General features: G+C 39.6%; 2 protein-coding genes and 1 non-coding gene across 3 annotated transcripts; all 3 read right to left on the bottom strand.

Annotated features, from left to right (window-relative positions):
* Nucleotides 1-4,406: 4,406 nt before the first annotated feature.
* LOC135556675 (A-kinase-interacting protein 1-like) lies at nt 4,407-7,186 on the bottom strand. Its single transcript, XM_064990058.1, has 4 exons — nt 6,703-7,186; nt 5,165-5,251; nt 4,974-5,084; nt 4,407-4,849 (listed from the first exon to the last, which is right to left on the bottom strand). The coding sequence occupies exons 1-4, from the start codon at nt 6,838-6,840 to the stop codon at nt 4,706-4,708; spliced, it is 480 nt and encodes a 159-aa protein (XP_064846130.1). The 5' UTR covers nt 6,841-7,186; the 3' UTR covers nt 4,407-4,705.
* Nucleotides 7,187-7,982: 796 nt separating this feature from the next.
* On the bottom strand, nt 7,983-15,331 carry LOC135556676 (large ribosomal subunit protein uL15). The gene is made up of 5 exons (XM_064990059.1): nt 15,307-15,331; nt 14,675-14,738; nt 14,514-14,589; nt 11,934-12,108; nt 7,983-8,150 (listed from the first exon to the last, which is right to left on the bottom strand). The coding sequence occupies exons 1-5, from the start codon at nt 15,307-15,309 to the stop codon at nt 8,022-8,024; spliced, it is 447 nt and encodes a 148-aa protein (XP_064846131.1). The 5' UTR covers nt 15,310-15,331; the 3' UTR covers nt 7,983-8,021.
* Nucleotides 11,600-11,730, bottom strand: LOC135557000 (small nucleolar RNA SNORA3/SNORA45 family). The gene has a single exon (XR_010458127.1). It is a non-coding gene; the product is annotated as a small nucleolar RNA SNORA3/SNORA45 family (small nucleolar RNA).
* Nucleotides 15,332-15,611: the final 280 nt, after the last annotated feature.

Raw genomic sequence — 15,611 nt, 5'->3', positions numbered from 1 at the left:
ATTCACCACCATTCTATTGGTTGTCTACACCTCAATGGTGGTCTTCCCATTGGCCACATACCAGCTAAACCTTCGCAATTTCAGGTAATATTTTCACTATACACGTTCATGGGCCCCTAGCAGGCGCCATTATGTGTATTGTTTGTGGCGTTTGACTAAATGTTATTTTTTTAACGTTACAAAACGGTTGACGCTTTGCATTTTACGTAACATGTAACTAGATCGTTATGAGCCTTTCTAATTTCTGTCTTATGTCATACAGCTGAGATCAAATTAGTCTGTAAATGTTCCATGTAAACAACATTGACTGGCAAATGTCGAGCATCCATGTTGAAAACAAGGTTGTGTGGGAAAAAAATGGGGGTATGTGGGCAATGCAGTGAACTGAGCTCATGATGGCTGAGTATTGATGCAGACATGATAACGTGACCTTTATGCAAGCTTATTGTATATCTGACTTAATGAAACAGAATTACCCTACAAAAGGTAACGTATAAGTTGGATATATAAGGGCTCACACTCATTTGTAATTTTTATAGTCTATTTTTAGGCCATGGCTACATATACTGAGTTTTCACCCACGCCTACCTAAGGAAAATAAAATATGTGTGTGTGTGAAATATCACAGATAAAGTTAATTTTTTTGTGGGGGGTCTTATTACACTATAGACAGTTACATTCTAACAAATTTTGTCGATGCGGCAGGTAGCCTAGTGGTTAGAGCGTTGTGTCAGTAACCGAAAGGTTGCTAGATCGAATCCCTGACCTGACAAGGTCCAAATCTGTCACTCTGCCCCTGAACAAGTCACTATTCCTTGGCCATCATTGTAAATAAGAATTTGTTTTTAACTGACTTGCCTCGTTAAATAAAATGTTATATATATATATATATATAACAAAATGTATATAATATAATAAAATGTTATATATATATATATTGGAAATCAATTCTAAAAAATACATTTTTTTAAATTGTATTTTTTCTTAAAGCTAATGATCCGGATCATTTTCTGCGCATGCGTTTCATCTAACATAGCTGCTGCTAAGTGTCAGTATATCCATAATCTTTGCTAACGCTGAGCTAACCAACGTTTTTTTCCGGCTATTAAACAACTAATTGACCAACGTTGGTCCAATTACTTGAATTCCATTTAGGTAGGTTTTTTTGTGAGCCCAACCTGTGGTTTCTTTAGAGAGAAATCAGATCATTCACGAGAGAAATTAAGTCAAGTTTTAATCCCGCAGGTGAAGATGTGGACCTGACAGGACAATGGAATATTTTCCATGTTTTGTCAATTTAACATTGAACATGTTTGGCTAAGGGAATGTCCATTATTAAAAAGCTTGAATCATTCTGAACCACGATGATGCAGCCTATGTCTCTGCCTTATTTCTGAACAGCTGAAATAAAAACCCTGCATCTATTTGAACAAACAGTGCATTTGAAAAGTATACAGACCCCTTGACTTTTTTCATATTTTGTTATGTTACAGCCTTATTCTAAAATTGATTAAATTGTTTTCCCCCCTCATCAATCTACACACAATACCCCATAATGACAAAGAAAAAACAACTGAAATATCACATTTACATAAGTATTCAGACCCTTTAGTCAGTACTTTGTTGAAGCACCTTTGGCAGTGATTACACCCTTGAGTCTTCTTGGGTATGACGTCGCTGCCCAGCTATTTTCAGGTCTCTCCAGAGATGTTAGATTGGGTTCAAGTCCCGGCTCTGGCTGGGCCACTCAAGGACATTCAGAGACTTGTCCCGAAGCAACTCCCGCGTTGTCTTGGTTGTGTGCTTTGGTTCGTTGTCCTGTTAGAATTTGAACCTTTGCCCCAGTCTGAGGTCCTTAGCACTCTGGAGCACGTTTTCATCAAAGATCTCTCTCTACTTTGATCGGTTTATCTTTCCCTCGAGCCTGACTAGTCTCCCAGTCCCTGCCGCTGAAAAACATCCCCATACAGTGTTGGACAACTCCAGTCCTCGAGGGCCTGATTGGCATCACACTTTTTCTCCATCCCTAGCAAACACAGCTGATTAATCAAATTACATACTAAACTGAAGAGCATGATTAGGTCAGACAGCTCTAGGAAGAGTCTTGGTGGTTCCAAACTTCTTCTATTTAAGAATGATGGAGGCCACTGTGTTCATGGGGACATTCAATGCTGTAAACATTTTTTGGTACCCTTCCCCAGATCTGTGCCAACACAATCCTGTCTCGGTGCTTTATGGACAATTGCTTTGACCTCATGGCTTGGTTTTTGCTCTGACATGCACTGTCAACTGTGGGACCTTATATAGACAGGTGTGTGCCTTTCCAAATCATGTCCAATCAATTCAATTTACCGCAGGTGGACACCAATCAAGTTGTAGAAAACATCTCAAGGATGAGTCAATTTTGAGTCTCATTGCGAAGGTTCTGAATACTTTTGTAAATAAAGTATTTCTGTTTTTATACATTTGCTAACATTTCTACAAACCTGTTTTCACTTTGTCATTATGGTGTACTGTGTGTAGATTGATTAGGATTTTGTATTTTTTTAAATCAATTTTAGAGTAAGGCTGTAATATAAAAAAAAAAAAATTGGGGGGGGGAGTCAAGGGATCTAAATACTTTCAGAATGCACTGTATTTGCAAATACTTGTATTTTAATGAAATAAATTTTTAAAAATACAAGTATTTTATCATACAAAAAAACCCATTTGTAATAGTGTTTTGTAATTTTTGCCCATTCCTGTGTGTTCCTCCATTTCCTGATTGAGTATAGTAACAGTTGAATTTGCATACACGTAGGCACATGCACAAACAGTACCTCACGTGTACCTGCTCGTCGAACATCTCATTCCAAAATCCTGAGCATTCGGAGTTTGCTACACCAAACTCAGCAAAAAAAGAAACGTCCCTTTTTCAGGACTCTGTCTTTCAAAGATAATTCGTAAAAATCCAAATAACTTCACAGATCTTCATTGTAAAGGGTTTAAACACTGTTTACCATGCTTGTTCAGTGACTCATAAACATTGAATGAATATGCACCTGTGGAATGGTCGTTAAGACACTAACACCTTCTCAATCCCATTGAGCACGTCTGGGACCTGTTGGATCAGAGGGTGAGGGCTAGGGCCATTCCCCCCCCCAGAAATATTTGGACTCATTGTTATTCACTGTGTATTTATTCCTTGTCACTTTTTTATTTTACTCTGCATTGTTGGAAAAGGACCCAGAAGTAAGTATTTTCCGGTTTGCCTACACTGGTTGTTTATGAAGCATTCGCTTCATACTCATCGCCAAACCCACTGGCTCCATGTCATCTACAAGACCCTGCTAGGTAAAGTCCCCCCTTATCTCAGCTCGCTGGTCACCATAGCATCTCCCACCTGTAGCACACGCTCCTGCAGGTATATCTCTCTAGTCACCCCCAAAACCAATTCTTTCTTTGGCCGCCTCTCCTTCCAGTTCTCTGCTGCCAATGACTGGAATGAACAACAAAAATCTCTGAAACTGGAAACACTGATCTCCCTCACTAGCTTTAAGCACCAACTGTCAGAGCAGCTCACAGATTACTGCACCTGTACATAGCCCACCTATATTTTAGCCCAAACAACTACCTCTTTCCCTACTGTATTTAATTTATTTATTTTGCTCCCCATTATTTTTATTTCTACTTTGCACATTCTCCCATTGCAAATCTACCATTCGTGTTTTACTTGCTATATTGTATTTACTTTGCCACCATGGCCTTTTTTTGCCTTTACCTCCCTTATCTCACATCGTATATAGACTTGTTTATACTGTATTATTGACTGTATGTTTGTTTTACTCCATGTGTAACTCTGTGTTGTTGTATGTGTCGAACTGCTTTGCTTTATCCTGGCCAGGTCGCAATTGTAAATGAGAACTTGCCTACCTGGTTAAATAAAGGTGAAATAAAATTAAAATAAATAAAAAATGTGAAAAATACAATTTGATTTGAGCTGTATGATGAAAATGCAGTAACTTAAAACTGATGATTAAACAAACCAAAACTAAGTACAACATGCATGGTTCAACCATAAATATGATTACATCTGTTGATTTGTCAGGGAAAGTACCTGGAAATTCCAGTGCACCAAAAACTATCTACCCTGACATTAAGATCAGTGGCTCACCCAATCACAGCTCAGCGTTTCACCCACTTGCTGGTTGTGAGAGGAGAAGGGTGACCATCAGGGATGTGTTTCGCTTGACAGACTCCAGACCTCATCCAAAAACAATACTTCAGTTAACCGCTGGCAACGCGGCCACAACTGTTTATACATTAAGGTTTTGTCTATCAGATATGAATCTTGTGGAGAACATGTATTAAACATTTGATTGAGAGTTGTTGAGTTGACAAGAAAAACTGTGCCATAAACTAAATGATCATTGATATAAAATATATACTTTATTATACTGATATGACAAAAAATATAAATTATTTACATGATGTATTTGGATAGACATTTTACATACAAAATTGAATATAAAACAAAATCATGATTAAATCATCAAAATGTGGCTTCTCATTCAGCATCAAATTAATAACACTATCACTGTCGCTCTGAAGCGACATTTCAACAGAAGACGATAGTATGACGTGAAAATATGTACGTAAACATTCAGGTTGGGCAGGTTTGTTATTGTTAGCAGAAAGGTCATGGGGATTGGTCAGGGTTGAGAGGTTAGAGGTGAAATGTGAGGTTCATGCTCTCTCCTGCATTAATGCGTACTACCCGGGTCTGTTGCTCTGAGTCCTGCGTTCCTGCAGTAATTTGATAGGTACCTGGAGACACCTCAATGTGGAAATCCCCAGGTGATGACTGTGCCTGTAGAAACACAGGCAATAGCTTAGTATCTCAACCACAGGAGTATGACAAGAAACACCATTTCAAATGTACAATATGGCTTTATGACAGCTTGTTGCACTGGAAGGCTGTAACTTTGCCTCACATGTTTCCTGGTCTGCAGTGAGGTCCCTGGGTGTTGGTGAGATTGAGAATGGTATCTACACACATGGGTTCTCTCATTTTCCATAGGCTCTGTCTCCGACATGTAAAAGTTCTGTAATACAAACATATTTATCTAGCATTGACAAAAGCATGCACAAAGTAAGGGCAGTAGAATTGGTTTGGAGCACATACCTTGCATTGATATGTTGTCTGTGCCATGAATTCAGCTATGGTCTCAAAAGCATCATCCAGGCTGGTGTGGGCTGAGTCTCCCTGAACCTGAATATGGACAGTTAGACATCAAAGTGGCAATCAGCAGTAGAAACAATAACAAAGAGCTATAGATGCAATGACTCACCACTGATGCTACCAAATGTATAGTTTAACCATGTTGAGTCTATACAGTGTTTTAGATTGACTTTGTTTACAAACATTGGAGTTAATCAAACTTATATTATAAGGGGCGGCAGGTAGCCCAGTGGTTAGAGCATTGGGCCAGTAACCAAAAGGTTGTTCGATCAAATCCCTGAGCTGACAAGGTCAAAATCTGTTGTTCTGCCCCTGAACAAGGCAGTTAACCCACTTCATAAGTCTTCTTTGTAAATAAGAATGTTGTTAACTGACTTGCCTAGTTAAATAAATAAAATAAATATATATTTTGGGTTCTGATAGGGTACGACAGTTGAACTAAGCTCAAATAAAGTGGGAATATGTAACTTTTGGGGCAACCCGGCCAAATTCAAAATAGAAATGTGGGTTATAGATCTAACATTTACTTGAAAGCAAGTCAAAGAAGCAGTAGCATCTGTTCTATGTGCGCTATTTCTAAGCTTCCCGTTCTAAAATGTTTTGTACACCAGCTTCAAACAGCTGAAAATACAATATTTTTGGGTTATGGAAAATATATTTCACAGCGGTTTAGATGGTACAATGATTCTCTACACTCAATCAGCTTATTTGGTCACAAACTGAAATTAGGCAAACAATTCCTTTTAGCAACCAGGAAAGGGAAGATCAATTTCTGCATATTGCAACTTTAAATTATATTCTTCAAGAATCAAAGGGGTACATATCCTTAATTTATTAGTCAAAAAATGGATGTAGCAATTGCATGAGACAAATGAGATAAGTTCCCAAAATGCCCCAGGGCTTCACATATTACAAAGAAACCAGAGAAAACAAGATAGCTGACAAAGACTGCACGGCTCCATGAGCGCAATAATAGAATTATTGTGGATAGTCAGATTAATATAATAGTTCGTTTAAAACGTTTACATGAATAACGATGTCACTAATAAATCTGTATACAATACATGGCACATCTGAAATCTGGCTACTGATGGTTCTTTTTATAAATGCAGAAAATCTACCACAGTGACCATGTTATTTTTACTAAGACTATCTGATTCCGAGTTCGGACAAATAAAGTTTGCACGTGAGAACCATTTTTTAAATGCATACTTTCAGTGAACTCACTCCATTCGCACAGAATGGGAAGTTTGCGCTGAAGGTGCTAGCACATGCGCATATCAGGTGTTGAGATGTCCTAATACTTCGAAAGATTAAAATACCAGGTTTGCTGTGCAATCTGCGTATGCTTACTTCGATTATGACTTTACGCCGATTAAGATAAACATAGGTGTTTGCATGACTAACGCCATACTCGGCCATAAATGTAATATCGAATTAATAGTGTGCATGTAAATGTACTCAATTACACATAGGTCTACCTCCTCACTCCCGGCGTTGTCATCCTTTGGTGTTGTACTGGGATACGGATTCGCACTAGACCAGTCTACACTCCGTCTCGAGGCTCGCTCCAGTACTTCCAGGCCGAGTCTGGCGGAGCGGAGCAGGGATAACTCCATCTGCCAGGCGTGCCTCGCGATAGGAACCAACACCGCGGGTCAACCATCTACTGTACCCAACCCACCGGCAAACAACCTTATGACAAGAAAAATATTGTAGAATAACGTAAACATAACGCTGACGTCACAATCTCCCTTGCTTTGGGCGCGCAGATTTGACAGCGCACGAGCAGCAATGCAACAGGCAGTGAGCGCTCGAGTTGATCTCTTAATTTCGAGAATATATTGAACACGAATTCCCATCCAATTACAATAATTTGTGTGGACGAGAAACAATGTATTCACAGAAAGTTACTAGTCAGAATATGTACACCTGTTTAAATAACTTTTGCGCGCACTGAACTTGCTATAAAGATTGTCGTCACATTTCCGGTGTAGGGCGCTGCCTTTATAATCTGGATTAACTAGATCCCGCTCCGTCTCTCGCCAAATTAATATTTTTTTCTGGCATAAATGTCAAAATATTTAATTAATTCAAATATATTATTCAAAAATGGGCATTGCTCATGGCCCGAATCAATGTGCTGTGAAATGGTTACTTACACTGCCGGATGTAATCATGTCTTGATTAAAAATAGTTTTTCCATTAGTGACTCTTTTAGGTTGTTTTGGTAATGTAACAGAGACATCAAATACCAAAACTACGAATGTACACCTACTTCATTACAACAGAAAATTCAGGTGATTAAAACAACTTCAATCATGACCTGCAAACTGTATTTGACTCAACGTGGTCACAAACATGGTCCTGCAAACTGTATTTGACTCACCGTGGTCACAAACCTGGTCCTGCAAAACTATTTGTACAGGTTGACCGAGCCAAACACTGACACCTCATGCATTCTATTATCCTGGCAGTTATTTGGTGGATTCAAGGTAACTTGTAGATCAGCTATTCTGTCCAGGCCAATTGCAATGTCTCAAACACACCTTGATTAGCCAAATCAGATGTGTACATGTTGGTTGGAACTAGTCTCCACACCCTGTAACTACAAGGACCAAGGTTGTTGACCAATGTAACAAAGGCATTCTTCTATGCAGCAAATCAATCCATTCTGTTCCTTTGACATATTTTACCCAACAATGTGTGAGCTAAACTTCAGGCAACATTTACATCTTCGACAGACCACAAGACAAGTCAATCCTTTTATACAGTTTATTTGAAAAACATTGACAGGAGCTTATGCCATCAGCACACAGGCTCCTCCCACTGCCTTGATCTTCTCCTCCGCCCGTCGGCTGAAGAACTTTGCCTTGACGATCACAGGCTGCTTGGGCAGCTTGCCTTTGCCCAGCACTTTGAAGTAGCCCTGTGGGGAGCGACACAACCAACATTAACCAACACAGGACAAAGTCTGTCCTACATGCCATGCCATTGCCATGTAGTTACTCAAGTTTAATCTGCAAAACGAGTGACCCCAAAATGACAGGCAGCAGATCTTGAAGACATACATGGCTCAAATTACCAGTACCACCATCTCTATCCCCATAATAAAGCATCACAGCACAGCAGCTACTGCAGTAATGGTGCTTCCACCATGATCTTTTTCTCCAGCTGTAGTGGTAAGGGTAGCGGGTTGTTAATTCCCATCGAAATCTGTCTGTTTGCATGGACTGTATCTCAATCCATCTGCCTATGACGGCTTTCTGCGGTGGGAGAGATACCGCACTGTTTGTCTGACCAGGAAACATCCCGATAATCGGTCTTCTTACAAAAACATTGTTAGCGTCTGAACAGTTTGGCCTATAAACTAATATGACCCCTCTGGAAAGATGACTCACGAAAACTATGGCGTTCTCCGTTTAGCTCCACGACCCCCACAAGAGTCACGGGACTCATCTGAAGTTGGTACTGCTGATCTAACTTCTGTCTGTAGCATCCAAACAGTTTGGGCTACACAGTAACATGACCCCACCATGGAAAGGTGACACTCTCACAAACACATACATATCGGTTGTTTTTCTCTAGAACACCCACAAGCCTCATTTGAATTTACCCCGGTACTAGTTACATTTATGGAAGTACTTTAGTGCAATGTTCCCTCTGTGGAATGATGGCAGCATTCGCACGAACCTGAAAGCACGAACCACTGCTTTTAATCAGGGCAAGGTGACCGGAAACATAACCGAATACAAACAGTGTAGTTATTCCCTCCGCAAGGCAATCAAACAAGCTAAGTGTCAACATAGAGACAAAGTAGAGTCGCAATTCAACGGCTCAGACACGAGAGGAGAGGGTAGTAAGTTAAGTTCCTCGGCGTACAAATTACGGACAAACTGAATAGATCCACCCACACAGACAGTGGCGAAGAAGGCCGAAGAAAATTTGGCTTGTCACCAAAAGCACTCAAACTTTTACAGATGCATAATCGAGAGCATCCTGTCGGGCTGTATCACCGCCTGGTACGGCAACTAAAATGTATCACTAGCCACTTTAAACAATGCAACTTAATTAATATGTTTACATACCCTACATTACTCGTCTCATATGTATATACTGTACTCTATACCATCTACTACATCTTGCAATCTTTATGTAATACATGTATCACTAGCCACTTTAAACAATGCCACTTTATATGTTTACATACCCTACATCTCATATGTATATACTGTACTCGATACCATCTACTGCATCTCGCCTATGCCGTTCTGTACCATCACGCATTCATTTATTTTTATGTACATATTCTTCATTCCTTTACACGTGTGTAAGGTAGTTGTTGTGAAATTGTTAGGTTAGATTACTCGTTGGTTATTACTGCATTGTCGGAACTAGAAGCACAAGCATTTCGCTACACTCGCATTAACATCTGCTCGCATGTGTATGTGACAAATAAAATTTGATTTGAAGCTGCGCGTCTGCCCAGCTCCCCCAGGAGAAATGTCAGTCTGTGCAGAGAAGCACGAGATTGAACTTCACTCAACGTTTCCCTTTAATTCAAATTAACACAATATTAGCCATTCAATGCAACATACCGAAACAAAACTAACTATGTAGTGGCAAGGGTAGCTTTTGTTGTAGACAGAATGCATCAGAGTAGGATTCTATTGCATTGATAACTCAGGTCCGTACTCTACACAGACTGGTGCTCCATAACCAATCAGAGCTGCAGTAGGCCTATTTAGACCATTGCCATATATGGATCTGTGCCACTCACTTTGAACTGGACTGTGTTTACAGCATGAGCGGTTGTGAGTAGATGCGCTTGTTGAGATCAAAGCAAGAGCTGCATGTAGCAACGTGTGCACATTTGTTCATATCCTTTGCTAGTTAGTGAGTTATTAGCCCAGTTATAGATAATTCTTAGTCAGCACTGGGGGAGTGATTGCTTCCTACAATCTTTGAAAAGTGAGTCAGGTAAAATAGCTTTTTTCTCCTTCTTAAAAGGGGCAGAGTTGTATTTTGAGACAGGCTTGAATAAGATTATTAGCTAATAGACGGCAGGTAGCATAATTTGTCTGATTCTCTGTAATAATGGTATGGGAATAATGATGTATTTTATTTTGTAAAGTGGTTTCTTGTATTGAACACCACAATATAATTTCTCTACATTGAATACCACACATTGGCTGCTACTGTCGGCTGAGCGATACAGCCACTTCCATTTTGTTTATGGTAGGCCACTCTGGTAGGCCTGCATTATGATCAAAATAGCCACAATACCCTACTTGCCCACTGTAAAAATAACTTAACAGGTACAGCCTCAGTATTCACAGTAAACACACAGCGGAAATTGCTGAATTTTCACAACTTCGGTAGAAGTTGATCAGCGGAAATTTGATCAGCGGCAGAAACATCACTGTAGTGTCGGGGTCAAATATGGGTAAAAATACAAACATTTTAATTTCTTAGATATAGGACAGACTCCAAAACAAATTTCTTTACAATAATGATTTTTAACTATCTGTTTCGCTCTGCATGAATACGTTATTCAATGCATTTCTATGGGCTAATAGCAGTAAAGCCAAATTCAACATCTCATTAAAAAAATTATACTTACAGCAATCCTAAAATTAAAAATCAAATAGCCAAATAAATCATTGGTATGACCATCTTAAAACAATTCCACATGTTAGCCAGAAATGAATAAATATATATATTTGTAAAAAAATATATACATTATTTGCAGCGCTGGCAACAATATAGCAGCGGTGAGCCACCACTGCTAAATGAATATAGGGGAAACACTGAACACAGCTCCTTTCACACCAATGTCAGTCGAACATTCCAAGCCATCAAAGCCAGCATGGCTACAACAAACTAGATTTTAAAAACAAAATATTGACACCCTTGAGCAAACGGTCAAGAAGCCAATATGTTTCTCAACAACAGCAGGGGGCTGTCATCTGTTTAGGGCTCTTATTATGGACTATTTACAGCAGTTAATTTTGAACAACCAGTTAGTACGCAAGCAAGCTTCCAACGTGCCTACATTTAAAGATAAATATTGTGTCCAATAGAGGAAAAAGGCCAGAGCTCCGGCTCAAGCCTGGATCTAGAACAGTCTAGGCTAGTTTCAGCCAATGACTGAGGTTAGGTCAGTAAAACCTGTGCTGGGGCTCAAAGCCATTTACTGTTGCCGAGTGCTGACTCGAATGGAAAATAATTTGTCCTGCTTGTGGAAAAATCAACATCTGTATCAGGGGTGGCTAACCCTCCTGAAGACTACTTGAACATGTCCAGCAAGAAAAACTCATTTTAGTTTTCAGTTCACTTCATATATGGTCAATTGAGTTGTTTGTAACAATGTATGATACTTGTAACGGTCCATGTGGCCGATTGACCTATGAGAGGACCAGTCGGTGAATAGGAACAGTCTTCACTCTGAGAGAACTCTAGCACACCAAGACAATGGTGTTTGTCAAGATGAGACTCTGAGTCTCTGGCTGCATCACTCACTGTGTGGCATACTGAACACCACCATAGCAGTCAGCCACTAACCAGGCCCATGATTACCTTAAATCAGATACGTTAGAACAGGACTGAAGGCCTGTAGAAAAGTCTTTACAACAACTGTTTTCCATTAACTGTATGAATCAGCAACTTCAATCTGGGACCAGACAAACTGTCCCGTTGGGAAGATACTTACAGCGCGCACAGCATCAATGATGGGAGCGGGGCCCTCAGGCTTCTTGGCGTAGTTGAGCCTGGTCTGCTCGCTCACCAGCGTCCACAGCTTGTCGAGGTTGACAGTGGGGCAGTGCACCGTGTTCCTCTTGAGATGGTAGTGTCTCATACCCACCTTACCAAAGTAGCCCGGGTGGCTGTGGAGGCACAGAGGAGACCAGACAGGTGATATATCAAGCATATTGTGTTACACCAATTGTTACTGGTGATAAAGCTGAAAGTAAAAAGTTCAGTCTTAGGGCCTCTACACTACATTGACAGCAAACTTGGTCCAGGAGAGATACTTGTGTAGTTTAATGAGACAGATCTAGATTCAAATCTAAGAGATCTCTTTTGGTGGTAGTATGGGGGACATCTACACCACATACACCCCCCATTTGAGTGTTATAGTGTAAAGACAACAGCTCTCCCACACCACATGTCCCTGCAAGAATTACCTTAGTACCAGTAAACAGAATTTTTCACTGTTAGCCAAATTAAAAATGAAAGGCTTAAAATGTCCACACATTTGAGAAAAATTGCATTAGTTAAAACCTCTTGAAGCTAGGGGGCACTATTTTTATTTTTTGAAAAATAACGTTCCCAAAGTAAATGGCCTATTTCTAAGGACCAGATGCTAGAATATGCATATAAATGACAGCTTAGGATAGAAAACACTCTAAAGTTTCCAAAACTGTAAAAATATTGTCTGTGAGTATAACAGAACTGATATTGCAGGCGAAAGCCTGAGAAAAATCCAATCAGGAATTGACTCTTATTTTGAAACCTCTGTGTTCCTATGCATCCCTATTGACCATTGAAAGGGATATCAACCAGATTCCTTTTTCTGTGGCTTCCCTAAGGCTTCTATAGCCTTTAGACGTAGTTTCAGGCCTTTATTTTGAAAAATGAGCATAAACGTCCACATTGCGTAAGTGGTCAGTTGTTGGCTCTCAGTGTGATTTTTGCGCAAAACAGAGAGGTAGCCATTTTCCCTCCCGGTCCTAGTGAAAAGCCAACTGTCCCGGTTGATATATTATCGAATAGATATTTGAAAAACACCTTGAGGATTGATCATAAAAAACGTTTGCCATGTTTGTCGATATTATGGATATAATTTGGAATTTTTGTCTGCGTTGTCGTGACCGCTATTTCTGGTGGATTCCTGGGCATAACGCATCAAACTAACGGGAGGTATTTGGATATAAAAAATAGCTTTATGGAACAAAAGGAACATTAGCTGTCTAACTGGGAGTCTTGTGAGTGAAAACATCTGAAGATCAAAGGTAAACGATTAATTCGATTGCTTTTCGTGACCAAGTTACCCGCCGCTAGGTGTACATAATGTTTTGCAAGTATATCGATAAACTTACACAAACGCTTGTATTGTTTTCGCTGCAAAACATAATTTCAAAATCTGAGAAGACAGGGTGATTAACAAAAGGCTAAGCTGTGTTTCGAGGTTAATAACCTCTTGGAACCACCCATTCCAGATCCGGGATAATTGTCATCAACTACGCTAAATAGCATAGCGCAACGGTTAAATAACCTTACTAGAAAATATTCATATTCATGAAATCACAAGTGAAATATAGCGAAACACAGCATATATATAACACACACTTTGGTATTTACGGTATGCTAATAGCTGTACACACACCAAATCCACCCTTAAAGTTGAAAAAATAAAAAATAAATCCACCCTTAAAGTTGCACTAAACACAAATCACTTAGCCATTTCCTGGTTAATGAAAAACAGTGCACCTAATTTCAGTTATTGTGACAAAATAAGACTGTTTAGTGTAGAGAATCAGTGTACCATCTAAACTACTGTGAAATATATTTTCCATAACCAAAAATTGTTTCTTTCATCTGATTGAAGCTGTTGTACAAAACCAAAAGACAGACACCAAAAAAACAAAACTTTAAGGGAAGCATAGAAATAGCGCAGAGAAAATAAAAATGACCACTTTTTAGACTTGCTTTCAAGTCAAAATGATAGATCTATAACCCACATTTGTATCTGAATTTGGGTCACACTGCCCAAAAAGTTACATATTGCCACTTTATAACAGTTTTCCATGATGACAATGTAATCAACCGATGAGATCTGAAGTGGTAGGACAACAAATCCATCAGCTATGAGTACCTGACTATTGCCTTATAGCATTTAATTGTAACTTTACCAGAAGCACAAAATGAACGTGATGAGGGATGATTTCATCCCACAACCTTCAGTAATGTGCGCAAAATACTATGTGTTGGACATATAGATGTGTTGGCAACAATGCATGACACTTGTAACTGCCTGTGTGGGTGACTGGCCTATGAGAAGGCCAGTCGGTGAATAGGAACAGTCTTCACTCTGAGAACTCTAGCACATCAAAACAAAAGTGTTTGTCAAGCTGAGACTGAGTCTCTGACAATAGCTCACTCTTAAAAAAACATTGATCATGTTTTCTTACTACTGAAGCCACCAAACAATGCAGTGTAGGCTTACTGTAAGATATGCTGAATAGTGTCACACTGAACCAGACAAGGTAAAAGTGCTCTCTCTACTCACTATTTGTCAAAGTTAATTCTGTGGTGATGCATGCCACCAGCATTACCACGACCTCCAGGATGCTTCCTGTGCTTGCCTACGAAGAGAAACGACAGTTGTCACATCTTGTAATAACTTTATAAACACACAAGTATAACCAATGCTGACTATGCTCAACTCACCGATACGACCATGTCCGTGGCTTACGTGCCCTCGGAGCTTTCTGGTCTTGGTCTTCTTGGTAGGCTGCAAGACATCATTTGAGGTTAGCAAACTAGGTAACAACAGTCATGATTGGCCCACCAGTAGCCGACCTTTTCAGCCAAGCATGTCATGTCAACCCCAAACAGAACACTTCACAACCTGGTCAATAATCAAATAGAAAAATATACACCTAGGCATAATGTGCACGAGCCTCATCTTCGCCCTCCCCCTGCCAGGTAACGTTAGCAGCTAAATGACTAGTTAGCTAGAAAGCTAAGCTAGGACAACATATCGCTGGTCACAATGGCCAAGGTTGTAAGTATTACAATACGTATATAACACATTTTACAAAGTTCCGTGACATAATGTATCTAATTTACACCATCGTAATCTCGCCAGTAAACGTAGCTAGTTTTGAACGGCATGTATCCAACATCATTGAGTTTTCGCCGATATACGTTTCTTCACCACATAATCAGTAATAGTGACATGGGAGCGGGACATTGTCTGTCACATATAAGACAACTTAACAAATGTGTGTTTTTTTCTACTCGCAAAACTCAGGATGGACATAGATTTAAGCCAGCAGGGTATACATGTAAGTACCTACCATCTTGGAGGATAAATTAAAGAGGAACGCGAATTGGAAATCCCACGGTTTTGTACGAGATTTGAAACGCGACACAACTTTCAAAGAACCCTACAGCGACATCAGACGGACGGTCCGTGCTATACGGAATTCTCTGGACGTCCCTACTTCATTGATTTTTTTTTTTAATTGTTAGGTAAGTGTTATGGGACGGGTACCAACATGACTACAAAAAAAAACATTTGTGCGAATACAAGCTGATAAAGTGAGAAGTTTATGAATATGAATTGAAACAATGCTATTCATTCCTGAGTTAGACTGAATGG

Source organism: Oncorhynchus masou, chromosome 15, assembly GCF_036934945.1.
Source record: "Oncorhynchus masou masou isolate Uvic2021 chromosome 15, UVic_Omas_1.1, whole genome shotgun sequence".
Classification (NCBI taxonomy): domain Eukaryota; kingdom Metazoa; phylum Chordata; class Actinopteri; order Salmoniformes; family Salmonidae; genus Oncorhynchus; species Oncorhynchus masou.
The sequence above is the reverse complement of the archived record's forward strand: the minus strand, read 5'-3'. Positions and strand labels throughout refer to the sequence as shown.